General features: G+C 42.2%; 1 protein-coding gene across 1 annotated transcript in view; it reads left to right on the forward strand.

Moving 5' to 3' along the window:
* Positions 1-13296, forward strand: part of AFF3 (AF4/FMR2 family member 3) — a 525087-nt gene that overhangs the window by 456872 nt on the left and 54919 nt on the right. The window contains exon 12 of the mRNA XM_030570361.1: positions 8494-8643. Coding sequence (XP_030426221.1) covers positions 8494-8643 — 150 coding nt within the window. The remainder of the gene's footprint in view (positions 1-8493; positions 8644-13296) is intronic.

Genomic DNA, 13296 nt, shown 5'->3' on the forward strand with positions numbered 1-13296 from the left:
CCCCCAGATTTATTCTGATAAAGGGAAGATACCTGGAGTTGATAGAGTATCTCTGTGTGGTTTCAAAGCATATTGTAAGTTCTCGGCCCATTAATCCAGAGAAGTGCATGTGAAATGTGGACAATAGTTTTTTCTTTTCATGTTATAGCATTTACTGCCTTTAGGAGACTAGTTATTACCATTGAAAAGACATTTGAAGGCCCATTCTGTAAAGAGTTAACTTTCCTGGACCAGGGAATCTTGCTGCGTATATTCAGCTGATGCAAGGTCAATGACAAACACACCGAGGAAGTCAGAGTTGCTTTATTTTTCTTGTGAGCAGGTCAAATAAAACACTGCTGATGCTCCATTTATCTGGTGAGACCAGCAAACACTTGGCAGCTGAGGAAAGCATACATTGGAATCTGGCACCAGGCGCCCAGCACAGCTGTCAGCCTGCTGACTAATCACTTCATCCCAAGTTAATGCAACTGCAGGTTTTTAGCACCCTTTCATCTCTCATACCCAGGCACACACTCTGTCTGATAGAACTATTGATACTAATGATGCCATTATTAATTTTTGTTTTCTCTTTTGGCAAGAGGGTACTTATTTTGGCTGGCTTCGTCAGTATTTTTCTAATTCTTACAATGACCTTTCAAAGTGGGAGCTGTCATTTCACACTGCTGCTTCTAGTAACGATCAAACCATATAAGAGGGACCGAAAAAAGATTAGATTGAACTTCCTTCTTTTCTGTGGTTTTGAGAGTTTTTTTAAAATATTATTTTCAGTTTATTTTGGTTTGGGGAATTAATATTCTAGCAATTACAAGCATCATAAATGCTACAAACCTGATTCTGTAAGGAGAGCTGATTTACCATAAGTTTGCATTATTAGATAATACTTGCAGTCTTGTCAGCAGAACCTATTAAAACAACTCCCAAGGACAGTGTTAAAATATAGGTGGAGTCTCTGAACTCTGTTTTTGGCAGCTGTACTTTAGTAGCTAATGCAATACTTTTACAGAAGCATTATGTATTGTGACAAGCCAAACAACCTCCAGGACTCTCACTCATCATGACTCCCATTCCAGATCTCATCCATTATATGAATGAAGTATGAAAACATTTCTCTGTTTCCCAAAAATATTAATAGACTCATGGGAACAGTTCTGCTGAAGAAAGGGAACTGATTAGATCTGCTTTGCATGTTCAGTCCCAAATAGGAGGCCATGGCAGGGCTACCCACATTGTCTTTAGTAAACCATTTTTTAAGAACAAATAGCATTTTTGAAAATGAATTACTTAGATACCTAAAATCAGTCATTAATGTTACCACAGGATGTATCAGCAGGTAGATTATTTGCTCACTACGTAATAATAATACCTTGTTTCTGTACTACTTTCTATGTGAAGATATCAAAGTATTTTATAAACAATAATGAATTAAACCTCATAATACACTATAAAACAGGTAAATATTATTGTCCCCGTTTTGAAGATGATGAAACAGAGGCATAGAGAAGTCAACTAGCCAGATCAGGATTACTTTGGTAGTCCATGAAAGAGCTGAAATTAGAATAGAGGGTTCCTGGCTCTCAGTTTTGTGCTTTAGCCACAAAGCCATTTTTCATATATTAAAACCTGGAGACAGTTGGTGATCTGCAGATGGGAGCACTGAATAAAGTTTCCATCAGGGATGCTGATAGGCTAGCATTCCAATACTGTTCCTTTGTATTCTGCTGCCTTCTAGAACCAGTATTTGAAGAAATTATGTTACAGCAGTGTAATGGCCCAATCCTGAAGTACAAAGCGATGAGCGAGTTTTAAATAGATAGTCACTGAAGGGTATTTGAAAGATACATGTGGATGCTAGCAAGAAGGCCCCCCTTCCATTGCTGCCTGTCTCTGTGATTCATTGCTAATTATCAGCACTAAGAAATTCCCAACTGTGTGCATGGGAGACTCTCACTATCTTTAGTGCCAGGCATTAATGATAATGATACAAATTTTGGCACAAAGCTGTCAATTTGTACTTTGAGGAACTACCATGCAGAATTTGCTCCTCACAAAGAAGGAGCAAACCATGTGCTGTAATGGCTCCTAATTGGTTTTAAGGACTGGGAAGAATGCTACTGTACTATAGAAGCGTGTATCTGGGGTTGCGAGGGGAGGGGAAGAAATGATTCTGGAAGCAGAGTTTCTTTAAAGTTAGGGGCATATTTTATCACAGAGTCTGAAACATTACATATTCTGGGCCAGATCTTCAGCTGGTGCAAATGGATGTAACTTAATTGAAGTCAACGGAGCTATGTCAATTTACACTAGCGGAGGATCTGGCCTTCTCTATCGAAGTATTGTTTTCTTACTGAAACTCTTGTCTGGCATATTTTTCTTGATTTTTAATCTTCTCCAAGATTTTCTGGACCCTTGGAACATTTGAAATCTCTTTACTTCCTCTCCAGGCTATTTCCCACATCTTTGATATTCTCAGACCCAGAGCAACTTCTTTTCCTGGTAACACATTTGCTTCTCAAAACTGACCTGATCCCCAGCAGTGTCATTTGTTTAGCAAAGGCAGCTCTTCTCACTGCTTGTTCCAGTGTGTGTGTGTGTTTTTTTTTTCCCACAGAGACTCCTGAAAATATACGTGGGCCAGAATGTTCCCTCTGACATCATTTATCTCAACATGCCTCTTTTATTTAGCAAATTATCACTCTTTTGCTGGCTTAAAGATTGTGGCAGTGTTGAACATTAAAGAAGATCTTGCTCTATCTAATTTTACAGTGAAATTCAAGGCTGATTTCTTACCTGCAATATTTGGCCAAGATCCTAGAAAACATGGTGGCACATCTTGAAGGTAATGATCTGTAAGCTAAATTGCAGCCTGCCCCATTCAGGGTCATTAATGATGTGCAAACCATAATGGCTAGACATGTCCTATCCTTCTTGGTGTTTTAAGATCCATCAGCGTCCTTTGGCATGTTGGGTCATCAAATCCAGTTGAACCAGCTGAAGAACAGGTTGGCTATGACAGTTTTATTATAGTATTATGACAGTACGTAATAAACTGCATATTGGTCATACCCCATTGGTTAGTCTCAATCTCTTGAGAATTCTACTTGTCACTTTTCAAGTATTTATTTCTATTTTTTTGTAGAGCCATTTCTCTGGTGCTCATCATGGTAGCATCTAGTGGCTGGAACACTTGTGGAGTTTCTGATGGGTCTGCTCTGGCTGTGATACTTTTCATGCTGCTTTGTATATGAGTCACATTTAAAACAAGAATAGTTTAGATGATCACTGCTATGCATATGACACCAGTTATATTTTTTCAGTTTCCCCAGACATGGAAATTAATATACTATGCAGTGTCAAAGGGACTGTCTTACTGAGCAAAACAGCAAGCTGCAAGCAAAAATCTGGATAAATTTAAACCTTTTAGGAAAATGAAATTATGCAGATCTGTTGGGGTTGAAAGCGTGAAGAGTGCACATTTTCCTAGCCTTCACAGTCTCTGATGGGAAGATGCTTCAGAGGGTCAGTCTGTCATGTAGCCTTGACATGATCCTTGATCAGGGTCTAACACTGACGTTCAGGTGGCTGATTCTCCATTCTCTTGCAATCTTTGTTATTATTTGTAGCTCTTCAAAGTGGGAATAAAATGCTACCAAAATGCAAGGCACTGGTGACACAGGCTCTAGAGGGTCAGCAGTAGTCAGAGCTGCTTTATTTCCTTTGAATCAATTTAATATTATTGCCGGACTGCACCGCTTTCTCTCGCATCCTAGAATATCCTATTGATATCCATAGTGCATGTCTTTGTTACCCTGAGCTGGATTACCTCAATGAATTCGATGTTCTTCTGTCTAAGAGTCACATATTGCTGATGCAGAATACAGAAGCATGACTATTATTAATGGTCAGTGGTATGTAGTTGTCTGCACTGCCTCTGCATCGGTGTGAACTAGGTTTAAGATTTTGTTTTTACATATAAGGCTATGAGGTAGGGGTGAGATTCCTAGCTCATGTACACATGCACTAGCTCTTATCTGAGCTAGTGTGCTAAAAATAGTAGCATAACCACAGTAGCACAGGCAGTGGCGGCACCATGCTAGCTGCTTGAGTACAAACCCTCCTCAACCCTTGGTATGTATGTGGGTGTTAGCCACAGCCTGTGCTACCACAGCTACCTGCTATTTTTAGTGTGCTAGCTCAGATGAGAGCTAGTGGAGTATGTCTACTCGACTGGGAATCACACCTCTAGCTCATAGTGTAGATGTAGCCTAAGTACCTTGCTGAGCTTTTGGCTCCCTCTGTCTGCTCTCTTAGGCAATCAGAATGGGTATTCTATCACAGGGCTTTGTATGGGTGGTTACTACCCATATTTTTTTTTAGTTGCTTAAATTAAAATACCATTTCCAAACATGCAATAATTGACTCTAAGACAGGAAATCATATACTGTTGTATATGTTGTTTGCCACAAGGATAAAATGCATGTCTATGTTTATTTTGACTGCATGGTCTAGCATGCTTAAACAAGAGAAGTTCAAATAGCATTCATGAACTAATCCATGGTCGATGGTTTTTAAAAGAAAGTAAAAGAAACATGCCAGTGTTTTTATACTGAATTACCAAAGCCAGTGAAACACTTTTCAAAACATGGTGCATTCACAGCCCTGGAGATGGTAGAGGGATAGGAGATATCAAAGTATCAATTGAAATAGAAAACATTTGTGTAGGGTTTTTTTAGCATATTGGCTACATTAGAGCTGCAAATATCAGATTTCCAGATGTTTGTGAAGAGTTCAAGAGTTATATTTGATACATATGGCTGTAGCAATGATTTTCTATTCAACAGCCTAGAAAAAACATGTCACAACAAGGAAAGAAATATTACTGCTTTTTATCCCTCATCCCCTGTCTAGGAATTCTGAATACTTTAATCAATGCCAAACAAAAATGATGGCTAGAAATTAAAACCACAACCACCAGAGGCAGGACATAAATGTGCAGATGTTCTGTGATGTTGAAGAAGCTTGTCAGGCAGACACTGACAATGATTTTCTGAGAAGGACTGAGAATCCATTAAAGTAGGACACTCTCAAAACACTGGCTCCCTAAACCACTCCGTCAGAAAAGCACTTGTCTTTTCACATTTCCTGAAAAGAATTGTCACATTGTGACTTACTTTGTTCTCACCATTTCATTAGCAAGGCTAGTAACTAGAATCTATCACTGTAAGTAAAGAAAGTAAGAAATGCCCATCTCTAATTTACTGCACCTATCACATGTGCACACTACTGGATTGGTCCCAAAGTAGTGAACAAACTTTCAGGAATCCTTTTCTAGTCAGGCTTATTATTTCAAGTATCTATGTGTCTCTTATCACCGCTCTACAAATGGGTGCCCTGAAAATTGTGTGTTTCCCACATTTAACCAATTTAAACAAGGAGATATTACAGGATAATAGTAAAAGCAACAACTGGTGAGTTTTTAAAGGCACTCACTGTGTCTGGGTACATCTGGACATGATAATAAACACCTAGCACAGAAAAGGGATTGTATATTCTCCTTTACTAGTCTCTGCTGCACTGGACTATCTAAGTGGTATGGGCCTCTGTTAGTGTAAAATTTCTGCCTCTGAAAGAGGACCCTGATTGGAATTCTTCGACAAATGTAAATAAATTCCAGCTGTTTCTCGCATCATTCACTACATTGATTTATTGTTTTAATTCAAAACACACAGGGCAGATTTCCTATGTGGTCTGGTTCCTTTCTGCCCCCAAGCAGTACAAAGGGGCTAGATATTGAGATGAGAATCTCCCACTGCAGGGAGGCTCAGTATCATGAAGCCAATGGAACCAGCTACTATGCCTGGTCCTGGGTAGGGGACACACCAAGAGGCAGGAAGGCAGTGCTTAATTTGTGCCAGGACTTGCCAGGGCTGAGCGGTTCGTAGTCCCAGCACCTCTGGGCTTGCTGCGTCAGTTATGAAAGTAAAAAAATGACTTGAACCCCGGCACCTAATTGCTTGAGCCCCGGCACCTTTTTCATTACAGATTAAACACTGTAGGGAGGGGACATATTAGGGGTGGAATGGAACAGGGGTACAGTGCTGCTACACTGGTTCATATCAGGCAGATGGTCCTTTGTGGACCTTTAACAGCTGGCCTCAGTGAGAGCAGCCTCCCGGGGCAGGGACCAGGAGCGCCACAGAGCAGAGAATCAGGAAGCTATAACTGGCTCTCTGACTGCCTTTCCTCTTTCCTACACTGAGTGGATCTCAATTCAGGGCTGCCCAGAGGAGGGAGGCAAGTGGGGCAATTTGCCCCGGACCCTGCAGGGGCCCCCATGAGAATATAGTATTCTATAGTATTGTAACTTTTTTTATGGAAGGGGCCTCCAAAATTGCTTTGCCCCAGGCCTCCTGAATCCTCTGGGAGGCCTGCCTCAGTTTAGGAAAGAATCTTATCCATAAATTTCTTGTCTCAAAAGACTTGGCTCAGGTATCAGATCCTTGCTTTCTGGATGGAATTAGTGGATAAAAGAGCACTAGATGTAGTATATTTGAATTGTAATTAATTATTTGAGACAAAATATCTCTCCAAATTAATTCATATTAGCTTGAATAAGGAGACTATGGTAAGACCAACTATGGATTGAAGGATGTAAGCAAGGGTAATGATAAACAGTGGTGTTCTGATCTGGGAGAATATGATTACTGGGGTACCAGGGTGTTTTGCTTGGGCTCATTTAACATCCGTATTAATGGTCTGGAAGAGGAAGTGAGCAGCCATTTAACTCAGTTTGCATTTGACACTAAATTAGGAATTGCTGCAGACACCAGTGAGGGCAGAGAAATAAATCAAAGGCATCTGGAAACATGGGCAGTAAATAACAAAATGAGATTCAGTTTGAAAAAAATGCAAGCTAGTATCTGTGGAGGGAAATCATCCAAAATGCCCCTATTCGGTGAGAGAATCCTGGAAGCAGTAATTCTGAAAGCGATATAAGGGTAATAATGGGCAGCAAACTACATGAGTTTCAAATGTGATATTACAGCCAAAAAGTCAGTGTAATTTAGCTCTACATATGCAGGAGGAGTGCATCAGGGAACAACCAAGGAAATGATCCCTCTTTAGTGGCTGATGGTGAGAACACAGCTGCAATACTGTGTTTCAGTTTGGGCTTCCCAATTATCAGAAAGATGTCCAGGACAAATTGGAAAGACATTCAGAAAAGAGCCATAAAACTGATTCCTAGCACCTGTAGGTTAGTATGACTTACGAGGACAGCTCAGCGAAGCTATGTATGATAACTGGCTGAGCAGGATTGGCTGCAAGGGACAGAATAACAGTCTACAACTATTTGAAGGTCTCTAAATACCCAAGGGGAAGGAGAATGGTTTAAGGTGATCACTATGAGTAATGAGTTTTAAATAAACAGCATCAATAAGTTAGGAGCACAAATTAGACTGAATAGTAGGAAAAACTTATTGCAGTGAGATCTGTTTAGGATGCAGAGTAGTTTCCACAAGATGAAGTGAAAGCTCCATTCAAATGAGTCACGTAAAAGCAGGCTGGACAAATCACTAGAAAATGTACTGTACTGCAGGAAGCTGCCATTGCCTGGGGAATGGGTTGGATGACTTAATACGAAGGTCATTTCCATCTCAGATGTTTATGGCTGTCTGATACCTTTAATATGTGTGGTCAGTAGTTACCTCTGAAAAGAATATATTTTCTGTTGTCTGTGGCTGAGTAATTTAATGACCCAATCCTGCAAAAAACATTGGACATGCTAAATGTTTAAGAATGTAAGTCGTCCTATGACTGCTCATGTGTTTAAGCATATGCTTAAGTGTTTGCAGGATCAGAGCCTTAGATCTAGCAGAGATCTGTGTAAATATAGCTGTGATATAGCTAACTAATCATCTCTATTTAACTAATACATAGAAGAATACAAACGAGTGTGTCAGCAGAAAGCTCCAAAGAGACATTACTATATGGGTATTTTTTAGTTGACCAGTATCGAGTACTATGGGGTACATGCCATGGTTACTAACTCTATCTTTGCCCTCTTTGCTGCTGTCCCCTCTGGGCTTATGAGGTCATATTATGAGACTGTTTTCTATATTCCATTTTTTCTAACAATTGATCATTTAAAACGGTCGACTTGACATGTACTCTTAAAACGTCTGTTAAATATGGACAAAGCAACCGGAAATGAAAATATGGATCCTTTTCTCATAGAATGAAGAGCTGCTAATGGCATATGAGTATAGAACTAACAGTCCCATTAAAAGAACGTTATTTCAAACCCATCTGACCACTTATTTTTAAAAGCAGCAAAGCCCAGATTGCCAATATTCAGACAGCTGTGAGCTTAGGCCCCCTAAAATAGCAGAAAGTGGAACTGTTATTTTTTTGTTGTTTTATGTTGTTGTTTGTTTTTCTTTTCCCCCCTTGGTGGGTTGTGCGTGGGGGGCTTGGCATCACTGTCGTGCACAGCCCAGTAGCAGAACCTCGGGACTCTCCAGCAAGAGGTCAAGTAGCAGCAGCTCCAGTGAATCCGAGAGCAGTTCCGAATCTGACTCAGAGAGTGAAAGCAGTTCCAGTGAGAGTGACGGCAGCAAGCCCTCTCATTACTCCAGCCCAGAGGTAAGGGCTCCTGTGCTTTATGATTCAGGGTGGCAGCTGAGATATTATAACCACTCAGGCCCTTAGCTAGCCAAGAAAACATAGGGAGGCTGTGGGAAGGCCAAAAAAGAAAAACAGGAATGGGGGAGGCCCAGGGATCCCCTGCCCATTCTGAAATACATTCCTCAACAAGAGCAAACACAAAAAGATATGCAAACTAGGAAAATGTGATCTAGATTGAATTACTGTAAGGTGGATGCATAACTGATTTAAAGACTGTATTGAGAGTAGTTATTGATGTTTCACTGTCAAACTGGGAGAACGTATATATTGAGATCCCACAGGGGTCTGTCATGGGTCTGGTACTATTCAATATTTTTATTAATTTTATTAAGCTTATAAAATTTGTGGATGACATCATGCTGGGAGGTGTTCCAAGCATTTAGGAGGATGGGGTTAGAATTCAAAATGACCTTGACAAATTGGAGCACTGGTCTAAAATCAACGAGATGAGATTCAATAGGTTATGTGCAAAGTACTGCACTTGGAAAGGAAAAAGCAAATGCACAACTACAAAATGGGGAATAACTAGCTAGGGTGTAGTTCTTCTGAAAAAGTATGTGACGGCTATAGAAGATCACAAATTGAATATGAGCTAAGAGTGTGATGCAGTTGCAAAAAAAAGGTAATATTCTGGGATGTATTATCTGGCATGTAGTAATTGTGCCTCTCTATTCGGCACTGGTGGAGTCTCAACTGGCGTTCTGTGTCCAGTTCTGCATACCACACTTTAGGAAAAATGTGTACAAACTGGAGAGAGTCCAGAGAAAAGCAAAAAAAAAAAACCTGATAAAAGGTTTAGAAAACCTAAGGGAAGGTTAAAAAACAAGGCATGTTTAGTCTTGAGAAAAGAACAGTGGGGGGGAGATATGATAACAGTCTTTAAATATGTTGCAGGCTGTTACAAAGAGGATGGTGATCAATTGTTCCAAATGTCCACTGAAGGTGGAACAAGAAGTAATTGTCTAAATCTGCAGCAAGGGAGATTTAAATAGCTATTAGGCAAACTAACACTAAGGATAGTGAAGCACTAGAATAGGCTTCCAGGGGAGGTTGTAGAATCCCATCATTGGAGGTTTTAAGAACAGGGTTAGACAAACACCGGTCAGGAATGGTTTAGGTATACTTGCTCCTGCCTCCATGCAGGAGGCCTGGCTGGATAACCTCTTAAGGCTGCAAATAACCTTATATATTCCCTGGACCCCCACACACATAGATACGCAAATATATGTAAAAGTATTCAAAAATCCAGCATCAAGACTGTAAACATACCCCAGCTCCAGACAGGTAATTCCCCTTTACCATACAACACAGGATCATGACAACTGTGTCTCACAATCTCTCCTCATCATAAAGAATTACATTCCCTTATTATAAAAATAAAAAACACGGTATGTGTGTTATGTAACATCTTGGCACCAAATACAAAAGTCCCAAGAGCATACTGTAGCGTGTCACCCTTGTTTTTGTTGTTCTTTCTTTACTCAACAATTTTCTTGCCTTCTCTCAGCATTTTTCAGATTCACTTTCAGTTAATTTTTCATTTCTCCTTTCCCCTCCCAAAATCTGTTCCTCTGGCCTTAGCTTTTCTTTCCTCTTTTTCTACATTCCTGGGCTCTCCTTGCCGCTCTCCCTCTCCTTACTGTCCTATTTCCTCCTCTCCCTGTTGGTCTCCTTCCACTCAAGTTCTCACTCTTTCCCTGCAGATTCTATCCTCTTTCTCCAGTTCCCCACTGCGGACATTTGCCTTTATGCCTCAATCTGTTCCTTCCCTATTGAGTCTCCACACACCTACAAATTGGGAGGGAGGAGGCAAGAAAAGGAGAAGGGGGTCATAGGCCAGCAGGGGATAAAGAAGGAAGAAACAGGGGAAAAGACCGGTGACCTACTGTGGGAAATGGAGAAGAAAGAATTGGTGTGAAGGGAAAATACAGCATGGTGGGCACTCACCAAGCCAAAATGGAAGTGTGTGTGAGTCTGTGCTTTATGGCATGGAATTGAAAATAGTTAATTCTCTTTTCTTCAGGTACAGAACATAGGAGGAGGGAAGTTAATGACCAAGTCGGGCTAGAGTTTTCATGATACTGGGCAGAAAGGATGTTAATCAGGACCAGAGATTATGTGAACTGGGAGGAACTGGCTCCCCCAAAGTATTTTTCACACATCATCTCAAAATCCGTGGGTTGAAGTTATAGATAGTTGTGGTCATCAGGTAACTGTACTGTTCTATCAGATTGTTGGTCCCTTGTCATTAGAGTATATGGTGTGCCTTTCAAGGCCATGCTCAGATTGTAAAGCTGCAGTAGTTCTGGGGAAGGCCATGACTTTGACCTGAATGAGATGGTGGTTGATCCAGCAGAGCAGGACATTTATGATGTCCTCAATGTCCACTGCTATATCAGGTCCAGCATGTATCTGCCTGTGTGTGCAGGTGCAGAGGCTGCCTATGTGAAACCTATGATTTTTCTATAGGACAAATAATCGGCTGCTAGTGTGTCGTTGTCAGTGTGTACGTAGAAGGGATCTCTCCAAGAATGATGAACCTGGTCATTCCAGCTGGGCATCAGGTCTATTAGTCCATATGATAGGGATTTCATATGGAGAGCTGTAGACTACAAGTCATCTTCGGCTCTTTTTTCCCCTCACCTCAAAGATCATAGGCTCATATTCAAAGGTGTTTATTTTGGGGGTGGGGATCTTCTGCATTTAGAGGAAAAGAGGATTGCTGCTCCACCTCCTCTTTCATTTTTCTAGCTCATTTTGAGATCTTTGTGTGTGGAGTAAGTGAGGTAAAATAGGGTCAGAGGTAGCGTCCAACCAGGTTTCAGTGATGCAGGTCAGTTCAGAGGTCTCATCCAGTATCAAATTGTGAGTGGGGCTATGTAACAGAGTGCTGGGTACAAAGGCCTGAGACAGCCCTCTTCACAGCAGCCTCAATCAGGCAAAGCAGATTGGAGCTGACTATGCAAGGCTGTACCTAATTTGTGGGCTGGGCAGGCCAATTAAGCCTTTAACCAAGAGCCCACAAATAGGCACGGGAAAGAAGAGCACAGGGGGGAAGCGGGCAGTAAGACGGAGATAGACATTGCTCTCCTCTGCCTGGGAAAGGTCTTAGATATGCTGTGAGGGCGGTAGGATGCAACTGTAAATATACTCCACAGGGTGTTGAACCAGCAAAAGGATCTCTGCATAATTTGTGGACTAAGACAGAGGCAGGATCAAGGTGGTCCTCTTACAGGTTAGTTTTGTAGACTGCCAAACATGCGCTTATCACCCAGAAGTCGAGGTTGCTATCCTCTCTCTTTATGGAGGCCATGAATGAGGGTGCTGATAGAGAGATTGACTTCATGTGTGTAGTTGAAGGACTGATGCTATGTGTGGCATCCTTGAGTGAGGTCTTTTCATCCCAATGACAATATGGGTTTGGTATGGTGAGGGATAACTGGATCTGAAGTCTCTTGAAGGGACTAAACTCCCTACTCTCCAAATTCTACGAGTCTGGCACTGTTGTGCTTTCCTCCAATAAATTAGTACGGTGGTCTCTGTAAGGAAGGAATTGGTTAGAAGACTGCAGGAGTAATAGATTGGGGTGTGTGTGGTGTAGGAGAGACAATTGTAATTGGCTGGTTGGCTGTTTTGGGGAGGGAAGGGCAGGTGCCCTGGTGCCATTTAGTTGAGGCTTTAAGCTACTAGCATGTAGTTTCCAGTTATCACTCCAGCCCTCCCACACCCACTCCCTTCTTATCCCCAGAACTGCCCAGAGGGGGGTAGGGCAATTTGCCCGGGGCCCTGCAGGGGCCCCCACAAGAGTTTTTTGGGGCCCCTGGAGCAGGGTCCTTCACTCTCTCTGGGGCCCCCGGAAAACTCTCGCAGGGCCTGGCCCCCCGGAGCTCTTCCGCTCCAGGTCTTTGGCAGCAATTTGGCAGCGGGGGTCCTTCTGCTCCAGGACCCGCCGCCAAAGTGCCCCAAAGACCTGCAGCAGGGGGTCCTTTCGCCCCAGGACCTGCCACCGAAGTACTGGGTCTTCGGCAGCAATTCGGTGGTGAGGGCCCCCCACCGCTGAAGACCCCAGGCCCCTTGAATCCTCTGGGTGGCCCTGCTTATGCCCACCCCTGGTGGATCTTCCTGCTTCCCAGGCATCTCACTTTCAGGGGTGCCTTCCATCCCTCCACCATAGATTTCCCCCTTTACCTCCTACCACATTCACCCCTTGGTGAGCATTCTCTGTTTTTCATCCCTCCCCTGTCACTGGAAATTTAAGCAGGGAGAGAGAGTGTTAATGCAGCCTCCTCTCTGAGCCTCCTCCAATTCCCACTATGCAGTGTGAGCCTATGTAACCTGACTCTTTAAATCTGTAAGTAGGAATAGGGGCTGAGAAGGTTTGCAGTAGCATTAGGGATAATACAGTTCTACTAACACTCCTTGTTCAGTGTTAGAAGAAAACCTGATTCTTTCTGTGAGCTTTTATCATGATCTGCTGCTATGAAACATGGGTTGGAAGAGGAGCTGCTGGGGGAGAAGTGGCAAAGCAGCTGCATGGGATAGAGACAGTGGCTGCTAAAGCACAGCTGACGCTAGTGACAATACAAAAGACATGGATTTCTCTGTCCTGCC

This window comes from Gopherus evgoodei, chromosome 1, assembly GCF_007399415.2.
Source record: "Gopherus evgoodei ecotype Sinaloan lineage chromosome 1, rGopEvg1_v1.p, whole genome shotgun sequence".
Lineage (NCBI taxonomy): Eukaryota > Metazoa > Chordata > Testudines > Testudinidae > Gopherus > Gopherus evgoodei.